This window comes from Clinocottus analis, unplaced genomic scaffold, assembly GCF_023055335.1.
Source record: "Clinocottus analis isolate CAN_PGR_092001 unplaced genomic scaffold, fCliAna1.0.p SCAF_17, whole genome shotgun sequence".
In the NCBI taxonomy this organism is placed as follows: domain Eukaryota; kingdom Metazoa; phylum Chordata; class Actinopteri; order Perciformes; family Cottidae; genus Clinocottus; species Clinocottus analis.
Window position 1 is genome coordinate 16,425,747 of NW_027175898.1, and position 20,565 is coordinate 16,446,311.

At 45.9% G+C, this 20,565-nt stretch overlaps 3 protein-coding genes across 6 annotated transcripts in view; 2 read left to right on the top strand and 1 right to left on the bottom strand.

Moving 5' to 3' along the window:
• The first annotated feature begins 1,187 nt into the window (after positions 1 to 1,187).
• On the top strand, positions 1,188 to 9,370 carry LOC137787430 (glycogenin-1-like). Of its 2 annotated transcripts, none has more exons than XM_068579855.1 (7): positions 1,188 to 1,324; positions 4,213 to 4,351; positions 4,424 to 4,598; positions 4,750 to 4,912; positions 5,287 to 5,413; positions 6,310 to 6,547; positions 7,688 to 9,370. In XM_068579855.1, the coding sequence occupies exons 1-7, from the start codon at positions 1,195 to 1,197 to the stop codon at positions 7,853 to 7,855; spliced, it is 1,140 nt and encodes a 379-aa protein (XP_068435956.1). In that variant the 5' UTR covers positions 1,188 to 1,194; the 3' UTR covers positions 7,856 to 9,370. The 2 variants fall into 2 exon arrangements, with proteins under 2 accessions (XP_068435956.1, XP_068435957.1); XM_068579856.1 differs by having other exon boundaries at positions 4,216 to 4,351.
• Positions 9,371 to 9,911: 541 nt separating this feature from the next.
• Positions 9,912 to 18,256, bottom strand: hltf (helicase-like transcription factor). Of its 3 annotated transcripts, none has more exons than XM_068579844.1 (25): positions 17,968 to 18,256; positions 17,601 to 17,803; positions 17,341 to 17,507; positions 17,001 to 17,143; positions 16,791 to 16,867; positions 16,555 to 16,626; positions 16,227 to 16,418; positions 15,947 to 16,021; positions 15,768 to 15,822; positions 15,276 to 15,309; positions 15,110 to 15,168; positions 14,966 to 15,013; positions 14,785 to 14,886; positions 14,612 to 14,703; positions 14,003 to 14,146; positions 13,712 to 13,844; positions 13,289 to 13,424; positions 12,992 to 13,171; positions 12,647 to 12,762; positions 12,210 to 12,391; positions 12,006 to 12,128; positions 11,801 to 11,913; positions 11,280 to 11,460; positions 11,083 to 11,163; positions 9,912 to 10,462 (listed from the first exon to the last, which is right to left on the bottom strand). In XM_068579844.1, exons 2-25 carry the CDS (start codon positions 17,796 to 17,798, stop codon positions 10,319 to 10,321), a joined length of 2,847 nt encoding a protein of 948 aa, XP_068435945.1. In that variant the 5' UTR covers positions 17,799 to 17,803; positions 17,968 to 18,256; the 3' UTR covers positions 9,912 to 10,318. The 3 variants fall into 3 exon arrangements, with proteins under 3 accessions (XP_068435945.1, XP_068435944.1, XP_068435943.1); XM_068579843.1 differs by having other exon boundaries at positions 17,601 to 17,823; positions 17,967 to 18,256; XM_068579842.1 differs by having other exon boundaries at positions 17,963 to 18,256.
• A 389-nt stretch (positions 18,257 to 18,645) lies between these two features.
• LOC137787423 (serine/threonine-protein kinase PAK 2-like) overlaps positions 18,646 to 20,565 on the top strand; it is an 11,709-nt gene continuing 9,789 nt past the window's right edge. The window contains exon 1 of the mRNA XM_068579846.1: positions 18,646 to 18,772. The gene's annotated coding sequence lies outside the window, so the exon portion shown is untranslated. The remainder of the gene's footprint in view (positions 18,773 to 20,565) is intronic.

Sequence of the window (20,565 nt, forward strand, 5' to 3'; positions counted from 1 at the left end):
TGAGCTTATTAATATGATTATTTCATGTTCAATTTATTAGATTGTTGGCTTTCCAAAAAAATTAACAGTTATTTTATTCAACTTTGTTCCATTTGTAGAAATGTGGATCTGTATCTAAGAATATTATTACGTTGATTTAATTTTCTATTTTTTTAAAATGTGAAAATATTTTGCTTTTAGCCCGGAAATATGTTTTTTGAAAAATGTCACAATTTACTACGATTAAATAATTATTTTACCCTTTTTTAAGAGTCATTTTATTCAACTTTGTTCCACATGTGTGCTTTTATTTATTTTTAAAGACGGCACTATTTACTTCCTGTATTAATGTGGGATCTTTAATTAACTTAAGATCATCAGATCATCCTGTTGTTTGGTTTTCACTACAATTTCTAATAACAAAAACAAAATCCAGATGTTCAAAGTCCAAATGTGAGAAATACTTTATCCAATATTGATGTTTAAACTCGGGGCTCTTTTGCTATGTTTTCTTAGAAAGATATTTTATCATTATACTCTTTATCTTTTATGTTTTGCATATTTTTAGTTGTGTGTCTGTGGCGCTTCATTCAGCTGTAATGTGAAGTCTTCACCACCAGGAGGCAGCACTGTCCCGAGCTGAAGCGCAGAGGACCTGAAGGTCATCCTGCTTCTCAAACACAACGATGCTCACAGGATGACAACTTAAACTTTAATGCATTGTAATGCATAACAAGTTCATCTTCTGATACAGGAAACATTCCAGTCGGAGAACAAGTCTTCAGACCCTGAGCTTGTAAAAGTAATAACACCACATTGTAGAAATACACATAAGTAAAAACTGTACTATGCTACAGAAGGAAAATGTGTTGTTTTTATTCCACTACATTCATTTCACAACCAGAGTTGGGCTGATTTAAAATATTAATACAAGATATAATCAACAAATAAATGATGATGCACTTAAAAAAAGAGCTCAATCTTTACCAGCTGCAACATTAAAGGGATGCACACAGTTTGCACACATAATTTTAATATAATAATATGTATTTGTCTGCATCAATACTTTTACTTTTTGTACCATGATATATTTAAATCTGCACTTTCGCTCAGTGTATTATTATTATTTTAGCGTTTCGTCACCGTGATGATGCTCACACGGCTCGCCTGCACGCAGGGGGCGTGTCAGCTGTCACTGGTCACGTGACCCGGAAAATGTGGGACTTAATTCCTGTGTTGGACTGCTCCCAGCTGCTGAGCTTCTGCGCGCCGCAGTGCAAACCCTCCGTCCGCCCCATCACGACCCCCGCGGCCCGGGAGGACTCTCCTCATCACACCATGTCGGGTAAGACGCGCTTCCGGGGGCTCCGCGGACACTTCGCAGCCGCAGCACCGACACCGGAACACGGACACACTCAGCACCGGGACCGTGGGGGGGCGGGTGTGGGGAGGTGGTCAAACATCGCGAATTTTTTTATTTATTAAAACGCAGCAGTAATAAAAAAAGGTCCGCAGCAGCGCCTCTCAGCAAGCAGACGTTCACGAGGCGGATGTGCTTTTTAACCGTGCGCGCAGTGATACCACATGTGTGCTGCGGTCATTTAAAAGGTGTTTAATGTGTTGGATTTGATGAGGTCGCTGCAGCGGTTTGGACCAAAGTCAAGCAGGTGCACTTAAATGAAGCACTTCCGGTTGGGATTTTCAAAGTTGAGGCTTTTGATAAGACTGGAGTTGAGTTTCTAAAGGCTAAAAAAATGTAAAGGGAGGATTATGTTGAGAATATAAAATAAAAATATTTTTTTTTACTCTTCATATAATCATAATCATTTGTTTTATTTGACTCTTAATATGAATAATTATAATGCATTTATTTTGTAATGTGCTTTAAAAGTCAACTCAAAGGTACCGGACAAGTTTTTGCAGCATAATTATAATAAAGTTGAAAAATACTTTTTGTTAATGAGCATAATTTATTGTAATTCATCAGCCAACATTTATACTGCAGTCAATCAATATATTACCACATGAGAGCGAGTATTGATTTCTTCCTCTCAGAAGGCAAATAAACGTATATATATCACCTAAAGTGTTGAACTTTTCTTTAAAGTCGACGTCTGTATTTACCACATACACTCAAATGTAGATCTGTATCCAAGAATATTATTACGATTATTTAATTTTGAAAAATGTTAATAGAAAGTATTCTGCTTTTAGACGGCAAAATAGTTTGAAAGATATTTTTGGCTTTCGGAAAATTTCACAATTTACTCGACCACACGATTAAATAATTATTTTACCCTTATTTTAACAGTTATAACTTTGTTCCATGCTTTTATTTTGTTAATGACACTACTTACTTCCTTGATCAATGTGGGGTCTTTCATTAACTTGACACAGTGCGGACGTGCAGCTCAGTGTGTGTGTGTGTGTGTGTGTGTGTGTGTGTGTGTGTGTGTGTGTGTGTGTGTGTGTGTGTGTGTGTGTGTGTGTGTGTGTGTGTGTGTGTGTGTGGCCTCGGAAGTTGTTTTTTTTCTCACACCAGAGAGTCCTGTCATGTCACACGTTTTTACAGTGTATTAATAATCATGTGTTTCCTGGATAAGAATAACTATAAAAAATGACTCCATGCGGCAATAAAGGATGCACAATTAGAGAGTACTGCATTTTAGTCACGTACTAACAAGCTTACATGCAACCTCTACACATTTTATCTGCATATAACAACGCATTTGACACTGGGATATATGCTCTTGTCCATAGAAATGTATATTTTCACGTATTATTCATGCATTTATGCCATTATATCTTAAAATTGGTGCACTCACGTCGGTTTACATTGTCTAATGATTGAGACATGTGCAGGACCCGGAGGTGTGGAGGTCATGAGGCCTCCTGAGGGCCTAGATATCTCTGTGGGAACCCGTCACATGCTCCTCCCGTACGGCGGCGCTGACCAGGCGGGTCTCACCCTCCTTTTGTTTAGTCGGTTTATAGAAACAAACCCTAGCAACCGTACAACACTGCCTCTCTGAAGAGGGTTTACAGAAGTCCCCCAAACAACGCACACATTCATCTGGATGAATACTATCTTCTGGCTCTGGGCCAACTTTCACTCAGGCAGAAACACAGCGTCCCCTCCCCCGCTGCTCTTATTAATGAATGCAACGTGGGGCGCGTGGGGGGGTCACACAAGAGGCTCGCAGACGAGTTGCACATTCTTGTGCCGGTGCGGCAGCTCGTATACGCTGCCGACACGGTGGATGTGATGGTGCATGTTTGCCGTAAAATTGCAAAAAGTTGTGTAAATGTGTTATATTCATGTGTTCATCACGTTCATTTAGTTATAAATAATGAATCTGCTTTTAAAAGAAAGAGGCTCAAAATATCAGCAGCATCCATACAGGCATCTATATAAATGTTTATTCTTTTAATCAAACTATTGTCTCTCATTCATTTGAGTCATTTAAGGTTTACTGTATGCTTTGAATCCTCATTGTTAGTTTAAATACTACATTTTATCACTTTTTACTGGTTACACACACATTTCACACAATGTTTGCTCATGAACATTTGGTTAAATGTCATGGAAATCCACTGGTCAGAATGTGTATGAACCCTGTGTACATGTAAACATGTTTAGATGTAAACCTGCTCAGATGTTAGTGTGGACAGAATCTTTTGAGGTAAACATTTCTCCATCATGACAGATATGTTATCTGGCGTGTGGCCTCTGGCCTCAAGAGGCTGTTGAGGGTTTCACTGAGTAACTTATTGGTTCTGATGCCTTTACAAACTATCCACATTGTATATACATATTTATTGTTTATGAGACAGCTGTGAGCCGACAGTATCTGTCAATTTCACACAAAAACCTCACAGGTTTCTTTACTATTATTTATATATATTTTATATATATATATTTTAAATGTATTTATATATATATTGTATTTTTTATATATATATATATATATATATATATATATATATATATATATATATATATATATATATATATATATATATATATATATATATATATAAAATTATAGAACAAATACAGAGAAAAAATAATGTATGTGTATATTTTATTTATTTATTATAATTAAAAAATGTCTGGTTAAACTTCCAGTTGATGCACAACACACTGATTATTTAACCAATAAGAGACTTGATTGAATAGAAGTCGGCCTGACAAAAGAGACGTGAAGTAATGTGTGTGTGTGTTTCTCCAAGCAGACCAAGCTTTCGTGACGCTGGCCACAAACGACGCCTACGCCAAGGGAGCGATGGTGCTCGGCCAGTCGTTACTAAAACACAACACCACCAAGAAGCTGGTCGCGCTCGTCGGACCTCATGTTGCTGAACCCTGCAGGTGACACAAGTTAACAGTCACACACACACACACACACACACACCGACTCTAATCCTACGGTCCGTGTCGTAGAGACGCGCTGCGCTCCATCTTCCACGAGGTGCTCGTGGTGGACGTGATGGACTCGGGCGACGCGGCTCACCTCTCCCTGATGAAGCGGCCGGACCTGGGCGTGACCTTCACCAAGCTGCACTGCTGGAGCCTCACACACTACAGCAAGTGTGTGTTCATGGACGCCGACACACTGGTGAGACAAAGAGCAGCCGAGAGCAACACAGATAAATCACCTCAGAGATTTATTTCATTGACCCGTCAACTCATTGTCTTTTTTAAAACTGGATTTCACTCGTTCATTCATTTCTTTTTCACGTTGTCTAACTGCTGCCCGATGCGTTCAGGTGCTGTCAAACATCGACGAACTCTTCGAGAGAGAGGAACTGTCCGCGGCGCCGGATCCCGGCTGGCCCGACTGCTTCAACTCCGGGGTGTTCGTCTTCAGGCCGTCCGAGGAGACGCACGGCGAGCTGCTCGCCTTCTGCAGCGAAAACGGCAGCTTCGACGGTGAGAAACGACCCCGGACGTCGCACAAATCTATATATAAATACGTCCTGAGATCGACTCTGATATCCAACCCTCGTCCTCGCGCTGCCGCCTCGGCCCTGCAGTTTGTCTGCAGTTCCCGATGTGTCACGTACGCACTCGTGTTCAAAGATTACGCCGACACGTCTTTTCAGTTTCTATTTATACACGACCGATAGGAGTCTGTGGGAATGTAATGCGTGTGTGGTGTGGAGCGCTGACCGTTCGGGTATGTAATAGTGCGTCGGATGGATTTCCGCAGATCAGATCTGGTGAATCACTCCCACCCTCCTGATTTTAAAATGCATCAGATGACTAAACTACTGTGTGCCTGAAGCATCTTTGTGTGTCTGTAGGTGGAGATCAGGGGATCCTCAACAGTTACTTCAACACCTGGGCGACGGCAGACATTTCCAAACACCTCCCCTTCATCTACAACCTCAGCAGTATCGCCATCTACTCCTACCTGCCAGCGTTCAAACAGTCAGTCCACACACATGTGTACACACACACACACACACACACGCACACACAATCGATGTCTGCGTGTTTTTTCGTGCTACGTTCATGTACGCTCGACCTATGGCCCCGACTGTGTAGCCGTCCTTGTGAAATGTTTGTGTGTCAGGAGGCATGAAGCTTATCCGTGGTCGAGTTCAAAGGTTGTGTGTCTGCGGGCGGGCGGGGGGGCGGGAGGGGGGGTTACAAGATGCTGCTGCGGGAGCACTCGTTCTTCAACAACTTACCCGAACAGAGCGGCTGCTTTACCTCAATCTGCACCGCGTGTGTTCTTCTGTTCTGTTGAGTTTTTTGTATCGCTAAAAAATATATTTGGAGAAGCCACAAAGTATCACAAAGATTTATAACACATTTTCAGTTTAGCTAAATGTTTTTTTTGTGTGTTAAAATGAATGCCCGAGCTATCGGCCTTAAACAAACCGTAAAAGTCGGGTTACAAGCCGCTCCTTTACCAAGCTAGCACTGCTGCTAGAGCTGCTGCTAGCTGACCGCTAGCTGTCCGCTAGTTCCCTGCTAGCTCCCCGACAACCACCAAGGGACGCGGGCAGCATCAGCTAGCGGTGAGCTAGCAGCAGTGCTAGCTTGCTACAGCGGGGACACCCACCGAAGGTACAGGAGCGGCTTGTAACCCGACTTTTACGGTTTGTTTATGGCCGATAACTCTGGTTAGTTAGTTCAGATACTACATTTTATCTCTTTTTACTGTTTACACACCGATTTCACGACAAGTTTGCTCATGGACATGTGGTTAAAAGTCATGAAAAAGTCCTGAACCCCGTTTGAAGCGATTGCGAGTAGTGTGGAGACTCTTTCTGTTTTCTCTTTCCTTGCTTTTCACGTTGGTATTTTTCTTTCCACAGGTACGGCCACGACGCCAAGGTGGTGCATTTCCTGGGGAAGGCGAAGCCGTGGAACTACTCCTACGACGCCCAGCGGGGCGAGGTCAAGGGTCACTCGCCGTCCCCCGACCAGGGCCACCTGCACCCCGACTACCTGCTCATGTGGTGGCAGCTGTACGCGGCGGCGGTGCAGCCGCTGCTGCAGCAGACGTACGGGGACGCGCCCTTCAACAGCGGCTTGGTGGACGCCGGCGCGGACGTACGTCGGCCATTGTTGTGACGTCTGAGTGCGCGTGGTTGCGGTGGCGCTGCATGTGTTGAAACGTCACCTTCAGGCGGTTTTAAAACCTGTCTTCTTTTCCTTACACCGAGGTGAACTCTGCTCCCTCTTCAGCTCCCAGATAAGATCACTGACCAGTTTCAGTTGCCACAATAACGAGGAGAGGTGGATCCGTTCCACATTCCTCGGCACCAGTTTGTTGGCAAACGTGGTTGTTTGTTGACCGTTGTGAGCGGCTCGCGGCGCGTCGGGCCTCCAGCAACTGATCAGCTTCTCACAGAGGAGCAGGAAGTTGCCGCGCCGCCTGTTGCAACAGCGCGGCGGTGAAATAGTTTTACTGATAAAAGAGAAAAGCTGCAAAAAGCTGCCACTTTGCCCCATTTTCTGAATCTGTGTCATAAGTTTACACTGAAACTTAGGACTTATTTTGTGTTGCTTGAAGTGACACAAGGCCTGTGTTGCTCAACAAAGGGTGGCAGCTGCATTCACATTTCCCCAATCTCCCACAAAGCCTCTGAAGGCCGTTGCTGTGAAGAGCATCGTCGTGATCCTTGCGTAACAACGACCATGTGAACTTACGGCTTCGCCGCCATACGGTCTTGTCCGGGTTGGACTTCAGCACCAACGCCGCGTGCAGGAGAAAGGTTCTGTTAGCTCTTTCAAAATGTACATAGCTGAGCTTTAAGGTCGTCTCTCAAATGTGTGTTACGCCTATTGTTGGTTTTTGACCCCTGTTGGTCTGTGTGTGTATGAAAAGGTTTTTTTCAAGCATCAAAAGCTTAAAGTCTCCAGTGAGACATTTAGTGTCAAAAATCATAAATTATAACTTATTTTGTGGGAAAAGAAGATTCCCCAGAAACACGCTTGCATACCATCTCCTCCATTTGCTCACTATCTCCTGACTGGTATTGACTTATGGAGCGCACCTCTCCTCTGAACCTCGACTCTTATCTGCTGCAAAAACATGACATGTTCGTACTTTGACTTTGACGAAACGGCTGAGAGCCGATTGTGTCTCAAAGTGTAGAAGGAAAGAGAGAAACGTCCAGCCGAGCGTGACTGAATGTGGGGACACCGGTCCTTATAAAGTCCTGATCCATCCTCCTGTCTGTCACGCAGGGTGCGCTCCACGAGGACGGGAAGGAGGACCGGGTGCCCTTAGCCCCGCCCCCTCAGAAGCTCTCATCCGAGGAGCGGAAGCAGCGCTGGGAGGCGGGCCAGATGGACTACATGGGCGACGACTCCTTCGCCAACATCGTGCGGAAGCTCGACTCCTTCTTGAAGTAGCGAGCCGGCAGAGATGGACAGAGAGAGAGCACGCCAGTGGAAAGCTCTCTGTGTGTGTGGGGAGGGGGGGCGGGACTTTCACGCACTGCTCAGCCAATCACAGGGCTCGATTAGCAGGCGACTGGACCGAGGCCTCAGTGCAGCGTTCAGCCTCACTCTCTGCATCCTTGTCGGCGTGTGTGTGCACGCCTCACTCTCTGCATCCCGTCAGTGTGTGTGTGTGTGTGTGTGTGAGAGAGAGAGTGGAAGTTGTGCACTCTTCCTGTCCAATTCCCCTCCCTCCAAAGGAAACGTTTGATATTTCACTTTCTTTGCCGAGAGTTAGAAGAGTAAGATCGACACTGAATATGAAGCTACTGCCGGCAGCTGGCTAACTTAGCTTAGCATTAAGACGGCTAACCTAGCTTAGCATTAAGACGGCTGACCCCATTTGTGACCTCAACACTGTAAAACATCAGCATTTTAGTGTTGTTCTGCAACACAGGCTTACACAAGGAAATGCAGTTGCAGCCTCGTCCTTTGTTGATAAAACAATGCTTTCATTTTGTTATTTACATCCGGAACTGCAGATAATTTGGCATTAACTTTGAGCCTTTATTGAACAGCCTCGAGCTCTTGAAACAGATTTTTGGAGCGGTGCAATCTCCTCATCCAACTCTCGGGAGCAAAGAAGGCAAAATAGGTGTACTTTCCAAAATGTCCGACTGACTCTTCCTTTTTTCAAGTGTTCTTGACGGAGATGAAGTCCCGAGTCTTCCGAACCTGTGGAAAGTAAAAAAAAAAATGTTGTCTCTGGATGTTGCCACCATTCCTCTCCTGCAATAAGTCTCCACTTTAAAAGCAGATGTGCAGCAACTGGCTCCTTTCCCTCCTCAAAGTCCCTGCCAGTCACGAGAATCTGGCTTTAACTCAGTGTTCACCTCCCCAGAGGACTCCAGTGGAGCTCCCTCTCCTCTCTGTGCCTCTGGACTCTCACCAGCTCCGGCTTTGTGATCTCTGGTGTCGTTTCAGGACGAAGGCCGGTCGCGTCGCACTGCACGGTTAAGAAGTGGGTCAGAAATGAAGTCAATCCTGAAGTGCTGTTGATAGTCTTGTGTGTATTTGTGTGTGTTCCCCGCGGCGTGTCCTGCATGTTGCGTAACGTCCCGCATCAGTACATATTTGTGCCACGACCCGTTTCTTGTTTCCTCACTTCCTCTTCTGTTCAGCCGCCTTATTGCCGCTCACTGTTTACAGAAGCTCACTTCCTGTTGACCGCTGCTCGTAGCACAACTTCATCCTGTTGCCGCTCCAGCTGTGTGACCTCAAACTAATCTATAGCTCCTAACAATAACAATGCAAGTATAGATATATATATATTTTCTTCTCTGATCTTTCTCGGCCTGAATCCTGGACCTGCATGAGGAAGTGGATCTGCAGCGACATCAGTTGTTGCAGATGAGTCCCGTCACCTCGCTGTTAACTGTTCATTCCTGTCGAAGTGCTAATAAAGAACTGGTGAAGACTTACCTTTTATCCGTTTGTTTCTCTTTATTTCTCTCCATGCAGTATTGATTACAGGGATTCGATTAGTTTTTGGGGCGATGATGCGACAAAAATGAAAAAATTTCCCTGAAGTGACACCTTTTGTCTCCAGACCTCTTTTCCTCCTGTTTGAGTCGTCGTAGGAACCTCAAATAATTCCAATACTGGTGTTTATTGTGTGTATTTGTTCAGCAAAGTCTTGGGAAAAAAAAATGTATATCGAGAAAAAAATTATATTTTTATCATAACTATGAACATCCAGCATGATGTGAGCCAGATTCCCCAAAAAGCCTCCTGGAGCATCAATAAGACACCTTTTTGGAAAGATTAGGACCTGAAGAATCAGAATCTGCAACAAAAATCACAATAAAACAAAGTCTTGGTCTGTTAGGAAGGAGTTTCAGTCAAAAATTACATTTTATGGCAAAATATTGTCTGAATGGGGCATGCTGGGACTTAAAATTGAAGCGCATGGTTTCCAAAAGCTCAAATGTCTTTTATTTGTCTGACGGAGAAAAGCATGAAATATGAGTTTAGTATCATAGCTCCCTTCTTTTATTTCTTGTTTTTGGTGAATTGACACTCCGTCAGCTCCACATGTACAAGATCTGCAAACTGCCTTTTAACCCACAGACGGCACCAAAGAAAACATCCAGAACATGTGAATCGTCTCGGCTGTTAAACGTTAAATGTTACCAGCTCAAGCTGCTGCAGCAGTCGGGCTCTCGGTCTTCATCGTAGACTTGAAGCCTCCGTGTTTCAACACGTTTATCGTTGTTATGATCAAGACAAACCGCTCGCACGCAGCACAAGAAGCTCGTCCCGGTCGAGGGATCCTTATCAAAACTTTACTTGTAAAAAATCTCTTCAGTCCTTCAGATTTGACTCGTCGGGACCCGAGTGGATGTGAGCGGGTCGGATCAGCGCCGGCTCAGGCGGCTACAGCTCCATCAGAGCTTTGATGTCGTCCACGCGAGACCGTTTCCTGTCGGCGTCTCTGCAGCCGAAGGCCTTCTCCACCAGGTCCTGCTTCTGCCTCTGAATCTTCACCATGTTCTCCTCCACCGAGTTCTTCACGATGAACTGCAGCAACGGACGCGCAATGAAACACAAAAACACGCAAAATGTTGCAGTCAGGCGGTTTCATCTCGTATTAAACGACAGGATGAAGCAAACGGCTCTCAGCCTGAGAGGCACATTCATAATTAAACATCTTCTATCTGAAGGAATAGTTTAAATCCTTCAGGGACCTAAACATCCGTCTTGTAAAACCAGCATAGGAACACTGGATGCATTAACCCGGTGGTTCTCAAACCGTGGGGCGGGGCCCTCTAGTGGGGCGCGGAGGTATTGCAGGTGAGAAGACGTAATTATTTTTTTGCACAGGTTGATAGTTTTTATCTTGTAAAAATATTCAGTGTAAAACAGGAAATTTGCAAACACAATAGGTCTTTTTTTGTGCACAGATTGAACTGTATTTGCATTGTTCTAACAAAGTGATCGTACTAGTTTCTGTCTGATGGAGCGATCTGGTTGACTTACTTCATTTTCTTTATTCTATTATTTGAAAAAGCACAGATAGAGAAGTCACAAAAAGATTGTTCTTCCTCCGAAGTGGAGCGTGACAGAAACAGTTTGAGACTCGCCGCCTCAACTCCAACAACTAAAGTACCGACGTGCGGTTTTCCTCAAAGCTTCCTGACCTTGGTGACGAAGACGCTCCTCGTCTGTCCCAGCCGGTGGCAGCGGTCGATGCACTGCTCCTCCGTGGCCGGATTCCAGGCCTGAAACAGTCGAGAGCGAGCGGACATGCAGTTAAATTCCCTCCCTAAAATCCCCTCAGCGTGCACATGGTGCATGCATTAATACGCCGCGAGTCTGGCCCCAAATCTGCACTTACAGGGTCCATGAAGTAGACGTGGGAGGCGGCGGTCAGGTTAAGCCCCACCCCACCGGCTTTGAGTGACAGGAGCATGATGACAGGGCCGTCGGCCGCCGAGCTCTGGAACTCCTGGATGACCTGAGTCCTCCTCTTCTGGCTCAGGGTGCCGTCGAAACGCACGAAGCTGAAGCCGTGCTCCCTGATGAAGAGGAGCGAGGATGAAGACGAGTTATGAAACACAATAACGGACGAGTTCATCGTTTGAATCTCGAAACGATCCACGTTCCTCGACCCGCATGCATGCATGAAACCTGGACAACAAGAGTTCAGCAACCGAAGAGACGAAAATCTGAGTTTACAAGTTCAAATTTCTGATTAAAATAATTGTGAAATGCTGAAAAATCGACATTTTCACAAAAAAAGAAAACTTCTATCGTCGCTCAATTACACGGAAAAAGCAGTTTTAAAATGTACGAGACGTCTTTACGGCGATCATAAAACACAAGCGCACAACCTGCTGCGGGGTGTGTGTGTCGTACCTGAGCGGCGTCTCCAGTAAGGTGAGGAAGCGCGTGAACTGAGAGACGACCAAACTCTTGACGCTGCCGTCTTCACGCCGCAGCCGCAGCAGGTTGCCCATCAGCGCCTGCACCTGGAACAACAACAACAACAACAACAAAAGAACTCACTTCAGAAAACTAAAGTTTGAACAAAAGGTTTGAATGTTTTCATGAGCAGCCGAACCTTTGAGCTCGTCCTCCACTTGTCAGCGTTTGCATGTTTCTCTTCCTCCATTTCCTCCGGTGGGAACTCCACCAGCTCGTTGGTCTTGATCTCACTTCGGCAGAGAGGACAGCGCGCTGTTTCCTACACACACACACACGAATGAAAACTCGCCTTTTTCCCCTCAGGTGTCTGATGATACCACTCCGTGTGCGGCGGCGCTACCTGCTCGGTGCCGATGACCTGTGCGATGCAGGGCCGGCAGTACACGTGGGCGCAGTGCGTGATGACGGGCAGGCGCACCGAGTCCAGGCAAACAGAGCACTCCTCGTCCGAGCCGCTCGCCAACACGAGCCGCAGCTTCTCGATCAGACGCTCTCGCATCTCGGCGGGCGTCGCCGCGGCGCCTGAGGGGGACGAGGAGAAGCTTTTGAGGAAAACAAACGTCTTGACCTCCTTCATTTTGGGGATTGTGGGTTTTTTAAATGTTTTTTTATTCACGAGCGAAGACGAGAACTCATAGGCAAAAAAGTATTGACGAGTTTGTATTTTCAGTGGCAGTAAATATTCTATTAAAATAAAGAGAGAAAGATACGTAAAAGGGTTGCAGGCGGCTCATTGTGTAGTTGTTGTGTTGTCTGGTGTCACGCTGCCGGTCTTACTCAGGTCCAGGGAGGATTTTGCCAGCAGGTCCGGGTGGCAGCAGTGCTGCCGGAGCCTCATGAGGATGGCCAGCACGTCAGCGTAGTTCCTCAAGACTGTCCCTTCAGTTACGTATCTACACAGAGAGACACACACACACACAAACACAGACACACAGAGAGACACACACACAGTTAACTTAAAGAAAATACAACAATTTGCAGCCGTTTATAGCAAGAAAACTTTATGTTGCATACATGTGCATACATACACTGACACACCCATAGACCTCCACATACATGGATACACTAACACATACATGTACACACATACACATACATGTGCACACACACACCCTCACACACCTGCCGATGGTGTTCTTTCCCTCGTTGCGAGCCAGCTCGTACTCCTCTCTCTCCCACTGGCTCAGCTCCACCGTCTCCACACAGACCGTCTTCTCGGGCATCGCCACCAGGGGGCGCCCGTCCACCTCGCTGCCCTTGGTCCGCCTCAGCGTGATGCACTTCACCAGCGTCTGCAGGTTCCTGTGCGCACGAGCAGCAGTAATCAACATCTGACCGTCATCGCTATGTCACGACTTAAAGCTTTTGATGCAAACAGCGCCGTGGCGGCGGCGCTACGCAGCGCTCGTGAGGACGCACTGCAGGCCGGCGCGGTCTCCTTGAGTGACGGGTCTCTGGATCACTCGGTTCCACCACTCTCTGGCATCGAAGGGCTTCAGGCGCAGGAAGGCCAGCAGCATCCACAGGTCCTTCACGCTGTTCTGGATGGGAGTACCTGGAGGGATGGAAGAACACACACACACACACACACACACACACACACACACACACACACACACACACACACACACACACACACACACACACACACACACACACACACACACACACACACACACACACACACACACACACACACACACATTTGGAAATTGCCTTAATATTCAGGCTGTATCTGAGTGTCAGTACTTGTGGTGGCAACGATGAATAAATGTACTACTATGATATTATTATGGACGTGTTTGTGTGTGTCTGTGTGTGTGTGTTAAAGTGCACGTGTACCTGATAGAATCCAGCGCCGCTGAGCTTTCAGGCCGAGCACTGCCTTGCTCATCTGTGCGTTGGGGTTTCTCACGACGTGTCCTTCGTCCAGCACGACGCGCAGCCACTTGATCCCGTGGAGGGGACTCTTATTCTGAAAAGCAAACAACAACACACAATCATTAGCATTTTATTATGAATATTCATTCTCGTGGTCAACAGCTCCGCTTTAAGTGCCGTGTTTTCTTTTTGGCGTGAACACCGTGCAGACGAACACGTGAACACGTGAACACGTGACCCGTCCGCTCTCACCCCGAAGTCGGCAGACAGGACGTTGTAGGTCGTGATCACGGCGTCCTGAGAGGACAGGAAGGCCTCGCTCCTGTTGCGCTCTGCGCCGTAGTACAAGTACACGTTCAGCTTCACGTCGGAGCGCACGTGCTGCTCAAACTGGTCCTGCGCACACACACACACACACACACACACACACACACACACACACACACACACACACACACACACACACACACACACACACACACACACACACACACACACACACGAAGACAACATGACGTGGCTGACTTTGGGGACAGAAAGGGAGCATTGGACGGAGCAATTGGAGGCGTTGGTGTTCATGATGTTTTATAACTTTATCAGCAACAGGTGGCTGATAATATTTGTGTGTGTTCTTCAGTTTAGTAGTAGTAGTAGTAGGTGTTTTATTCAGACTTTCTGAGCTTTATCAGGATTTAGAACTAACTTTGACTCATTTACATTTGTTCCCAGGTAGATATCTACCTCTGGGAGGTGGCGGGTCCACGCTACATGTTTCATTATGAAGATCTTCAGAACTTTGATGTCATAAAGTCTCTCTCTCCTCACTATCTATGTGGTGTTTGAGTGTAACAGAGTTCCTACCAGCCAGTTGCTGATCACAGACAGCGGGCAGATGATGAGAGTTGTTCTTGCTGACAAGTCATCAGCACTGTCAGTGATGGAGGAATCTCCACCTGCAAACAAATGTCTCTAACATTACAACAATGTCTTCTTCATCCCGCCTCCCTTTAATAAAGCATACAGCTCTAACTCACTGGCTTTAGGAGTGGAACTCTTCTTCTTCTTGCAGCTCGTGTCTGCTGCTGAGCCACCGAGAGCTGCAGCGAAGTCCAGATCGTCAAAACATTTGGGGGCATCTGCACATGAAACACACACATGCAGAGTTACTGACAGACGTCTCCATGAACACATGATGCGACTCTGAAGCGGTCGTACCTCCAACCGGCTTCCTCTTGGTGGCGCTCTTCTTTCCTCTGCTGGCGCCTGCGAGCGGAGAAGTCAGGGACAAATGTGAGGAAGACACAAGAGGAAAGTAAGAACCTATGAAAGGTGTCACATGTGATGAGAGATCATTCTTACTCTTATCAGACTCGTCCACCGCTGCTGCTGAATCAACAGGGATCTCCTCCACCTGAGAACTGAAGCAGACAGGAGACCAGTAATGCAGTGATGATACAAAATATACTAAAAACACTTCACACACACAATGATCTGAGCATGCAGGATTTAATTAAACTGCACTCACATGTTTGTGTGCTTAGAACCAGCTGCTGCATCGCCTGAAACAACAACAAGTTAGTGCGACGCTTCCACACACACACGCACACACACACACGCTAATTTCAGAGTTCATACACATGTTGACCAATGGATTTGCATGACTTTAAACCAAATGTCCACAATTTCAACCAAATGTTCATGATCAAACATTGTGTGAAATGTGTGTGTGAACAGTAAAAAGTGATAAAATGTAGTATTTAAACTAACAATGAGGATTCAAAGCATACAGTAAACCTTAAATGACTCAAATGAATGAGAGACAGTTTGACTAAAAGAATAAACATTTATATAGATGCCTGTATGTATGCTGCTGATATTTTGAGCCTCTTTCTTTTAAAAGCAGATTCATTATTTCAAACTCAGCGTAAATGAACGCCATGAACACAAACTTCCATGACTTTTCCAGGTTTTCCATGACCGTATAAGAACCCTGAGATTTAGTGAAAACGTAGATTACCTTCCAGCTTTAAGGACTTCTCTGGTTTCTTTTTGGTCTTGACGAGTAAAGACTCCTGCAAAAACACACAAATACACGTAAACAAACACTTCATGACGGCTGAACACAAGTCAGTCAGACTGCACACACTGATTGGATAGAACTCGTCCACACACACAAACACACACGGCGACACGTACACACTTCTCCACCGGCAGAGGCTTTCCTTTGTGAAAGTTGGTGAGAATCAGAGCGATGGTTGTCAGAGTTTTTCCCTGAAAGAAACAAACAGAGGTCTGGTATTGATGCTAAACATAAAATTAAACAATCTGAAAGGGTGAAGTTTGAATTATCCTTCTTTTATTGGAGGAAAACATCAAGTTAAGTCTCTTCTATACAACCAGCAACTGACAACAAACATCGTTTCATATTCTTTTGAATCGTAAATTAAATCAAAATAACCGCACTATGTTCCCTCACCAGTCCCATGTCGTCTGCCAGTATCCCCCCACGTATCCTCTCTGGTATCTCCTTGGCGGAGAAGCAGGTGAGGTTGTTGTAGTAGAGCTCGCCCCTCCTCTCCCAGAATGGAGGCAGCGTGCTCTTGTTCTCTCGTGCACACATCCAGGACAGCGCCTGCTTCTGGTGAGGCAGGAGAGGCGTGGCCACCGCCTGCAGGGGGGAAGAGAGACGCACGATCACGGCAAAGCTGACGACACACAAGAGGACGACTCAGTTCCCAAAATGCTGACCACACAAAGACGTTTGCACGTTACATAAACACAGATGAATGAGGTCCAACGTGCACCTCGGCTGCTTGTTTCTCTCCGTCTTCGCTCTCCATCAAGCCGTCAAATAGGTTATCGAACGCATTCTTCAGCTGAAAGAAAAAAAATGTACTTCAACCGCTTAAACCTTTCATTTAAACATCGACGTTACAGTTTAGTTTTTAATGTGACAGTTGCAACAAACTTCAATTACATATTTGAGAAAAATGTCCTTTTATAGCGGTTTGTAGTACATTGATTAAATGTAATAGATTACCTCCTCTGCAGTTAGTGGGACGGTCACACCTTTTTTAGATGACAAAGCACGAGCACCTTGACTATTCTGGTTTGCACCTGAAATCACACACACACACACACGGTAAAGTGTAAGACAATAACTGAAAACTTGACGGTTTTTTAATGCAACAACGCGGGCTATTTGTGCACCAATGTGAGGACTTTCCGCGAGCCAGCGGCTCATTTGTACCTGTTGCTTTTCCCACTCCGGTGTTCAGCTTGAAGCCGCGGCGCGTCATGCTGTCCGACACGGCGGTTTTGTTTTCTTCCTTCCCCCAGAAGGAGAGCATCAGCGGCATGGTGTACGAGTTCTTCGTCGCAGAGTGCACCACCCTGACACAGCAGCGAGACAACAACAACGCACACACAAAAACACAATAACCATTTTAAAAAGTCCATGGCTTTTCAATGACCGTACAAGAACCCTGTACATGATATGCATAATACAACATGCAGATATCTAAGGTGACGATCCACCAGTAGCACCTATACACGCCTACCTGTAAACATGCCAATAACAACAGACTCACCCCTCAACCTTGGCCAGGTTGTTGTCCATCACATGGGCCATGGCTGCTGCCAGCTCCCGCTTGATGTGACCCACTTGGTTGCCATAAATGTTGGCGACCATCACTGCGTTACGGTCGTATGGATTCTGGGGCTGTCTCACTAAACCCACCATCTCGCCTCGATTCACCTGTGAAGAGAGCAAGGTAGATTAGATGAGTTGAAGGTTTCTCAAACCTGTAGCTGCAGTGCTCTCCAAAGGGGGGCGGGGCTTGATCCTCACCACCCCGGTGTAGTATCTGAGGCCGACCACGGTGCCCTGCAGGTGGCCGAACAGCACGCTGCCATCCGCGTCCGGCTCCTCGGACGCCGCAGCCCGGATGGCCTGCGAGAGGGTCTCCGCGCTGTGGTCGTGGCGGTCCGTGAAGAGGTCCACTTCGCTGTACCGGTCCGCGCCGAACCTCCACCTGCCGGGAAACATCTCACCTGCAGCGCGCGCAGAGACGCCCATAAACAGGAAGAGAAAAGTAGCGGTAACGATTGGAGACGACTGCTGTTTTTTTTTTTTTTGGTTATTTCGTGTGATGGCCGCCCGCTAGTTGTTCTAATAACGCCAAAGTGTGATTTATTCTGTAAATAAAATACCCTACTATTGTTCTTCTCCTCGACGACTCTTGACTTTAGAGAACGGGTTTGTTGTTTGGTTCTTCTTCTTCTTCTTCTTCTTCTTCTTCGTCTTCTTCAAGGTTTATTGGCGGTTGGCAACCAACGGTTAACTTCGGTGCATTACCGCCACCAACTGGTCTGGCGTGTGAATCAGGCTGTCTAATACTTGTTTTATTAAAACACATTAAATTGAAATAAATAGATAAAATGTTGTTGTTTGGTGTTTCTGTTGTTGATGTTTGTGCTACTTTCTGATCATCACGTCAACAGCCGTTAAACGTGTAACTTCCGGTAGTGATCTTCAAAATAAACTGTTTTAAGTGATCATGTGGCCTATATCCTTCTAAATATGTATCTTGTATATTATAATTATGAATGTTAACTGTATAAATTAATTATATAGCGCTACTGTTAACTGTGAGTCTATTTTATTGATTAGTTGATGGATAGAAAAATGTACTTTGGCGATCATTAATTAATAATTTTAGAGTAGAATAGATAGGTTTTATTCTGAAATCCAAGTCCCCTTGTTTCTGGTGTTGTGTCCGTCTACTGTTACAGTCCGACTAGGAACACAGGCGGCAGCAGCTGCTGCTATTTTTTCTCCCCCCAAACCGTATTTTACGCGCCCTTTGCGAAACGCCCAATGAAGCGCTACGGAAGCCGCGACGTCTCCGACTCCTCGGTTTTGGTGTCTACGACGTTCCGCTTCCTCTCCAAGTTCCTCCCCGGGCCAAACAAGGAGCCAGTCCGAGAGAACTCGGGCGGAAAGACGGGGGGAGAAAAAAAGTGAGTGAGATTAAAGACGATATTGTTTTATTCACTATATTTAAGCGAAGTTTGTGAAAACCTTCGCCTCAAAACGGAGCGAAAATCGTACGTGACGGGACGGAGTTTTGCGCGTTTTGGGCCGAAGTGCGGTCGCTTTTCTCTTTCTTTTTTCTTTTCTTTTTTTTTTTTTTTTGCGGTTGACAGCAACCGGTGAGTTTACGTTTGCTCATTCAACACAGCCGACGAACGGGTCTTACCGTGTAGTTTCATATTTGGTGATAGTTTGGATACTGATAACTGTATTTAGTGGCTGCTTCTCTTCCATTATTATTGTTGAGGAGACACTTTTAAAAAAGGGGGGATGCAAAATAAAAGTGGGCACAAGATTTTCGTGCTGGTGGGATGTGTTCTCACTTTAAATCCAAAGTAAATGCAAGTCTCTAAGAGCTGTAGCAGTGTAATACATATAAAACGTGATGTTAATACAACAGTCTGGCCTACTTTACTGAAAACGGGCCTTGACCCAACAGCTCAAAGGCTGGTTTGGTGAAACTGAAGGCCAAGAAGACACTTCAAGTTGTTCTCTTGCAAACAAGGTGCAACACACATGCAGTACACACTTTTTGATTAACATGTTTTTCGGCTCAGGGTCTTTGGAGAAGCGGCACACTTGGATTTCTAAGTACTCGGATATGCATTGATATACTCGTTTGCCACCCTTTACTACCTTACTATGTGTCTTTATACCTGCAAAACCACCACTGAGGACACGAGTGTGTGTTGCTGGCAGTGTGGAGAGGGACTATAACAGCTTTCAGAGATCCGTGTGGGAGATGCAAGCACTTGTGAGTTGCCTCAAACCCTCTGCATTTTCTAAAATCCTTGCTTTAATCGTAAATCTGTGATTCCTCAGTCGAGACCGGTGACCCTGCAGCGGTGCTGAACCAGCCATTCATGCACTCACACCCCCGAAACACAAGCAGACTTTTTGACTGCGAGTGTCTGACGGCGTCCCGGGACGTTGGGTTGCCAGCTCGGTGTTTTTTTTTTGAGTCGACAGGTTTGTTGACACAGGGGTGAGGCGGCTGTTTGAATAACACGGATAAGGTGTTTCAAGAGTGTGTGTGCAGGCCCGTAATCAGTGACCCGACTGTAGAGGGAGTCAGTGTGCGAGTGTACACTACAAATGTGTGTGTGTGTTTATGTCTGTCTGTATGCTTTCTGTGTGAGTGAATGAAAGAGGTTAGGGTGTGTTTGTGTGTGTCGGCTTCATCACTCCTTCCAGGAAGTCCTCGGCAGAATTTCCTTTTATAGAAGCTGAATACAAAAGGCCCGCTTGTCCACTTCCTGTAAACAGCTCCGCCGGCCGCGTTTCGCTGCATTTTGGTTGGACCGGCCCGCAGTCCCGTGACCCTCTGGCGCTCAGGGGAGTTCCAGGATGAGGAAGCAGGCTTCCCCCTGATGGGGGCCGGCCACAGGGAATAGAAAGTGCCCCGATGTAGAGAGACAGAGAGAGAGACACAGAGAGAGAGAGTGCAGAAAGAGGAATATAAATCGTAAAGGACAAGAGAAGAGTGACTCGCTCCGAGACGATGATGATGATGAAAAGAGAGCTTGTGTGAATTGAGAGCAGACAAGAGCAATGAGACACCGTCTGTGTGTGTCTATAATAGTCTTTCTGTGTCTGTGTGTGTGTGTATAGAAGTCTCTGGTGTGTGTGTGTGTGTGTAATAGTCTGTGCTGAGCGAGCACGCAGAGGGTGAGGGAATGAATTAAAAAAATAAAAGCACAGACGCAGGAATGTGAAGGGA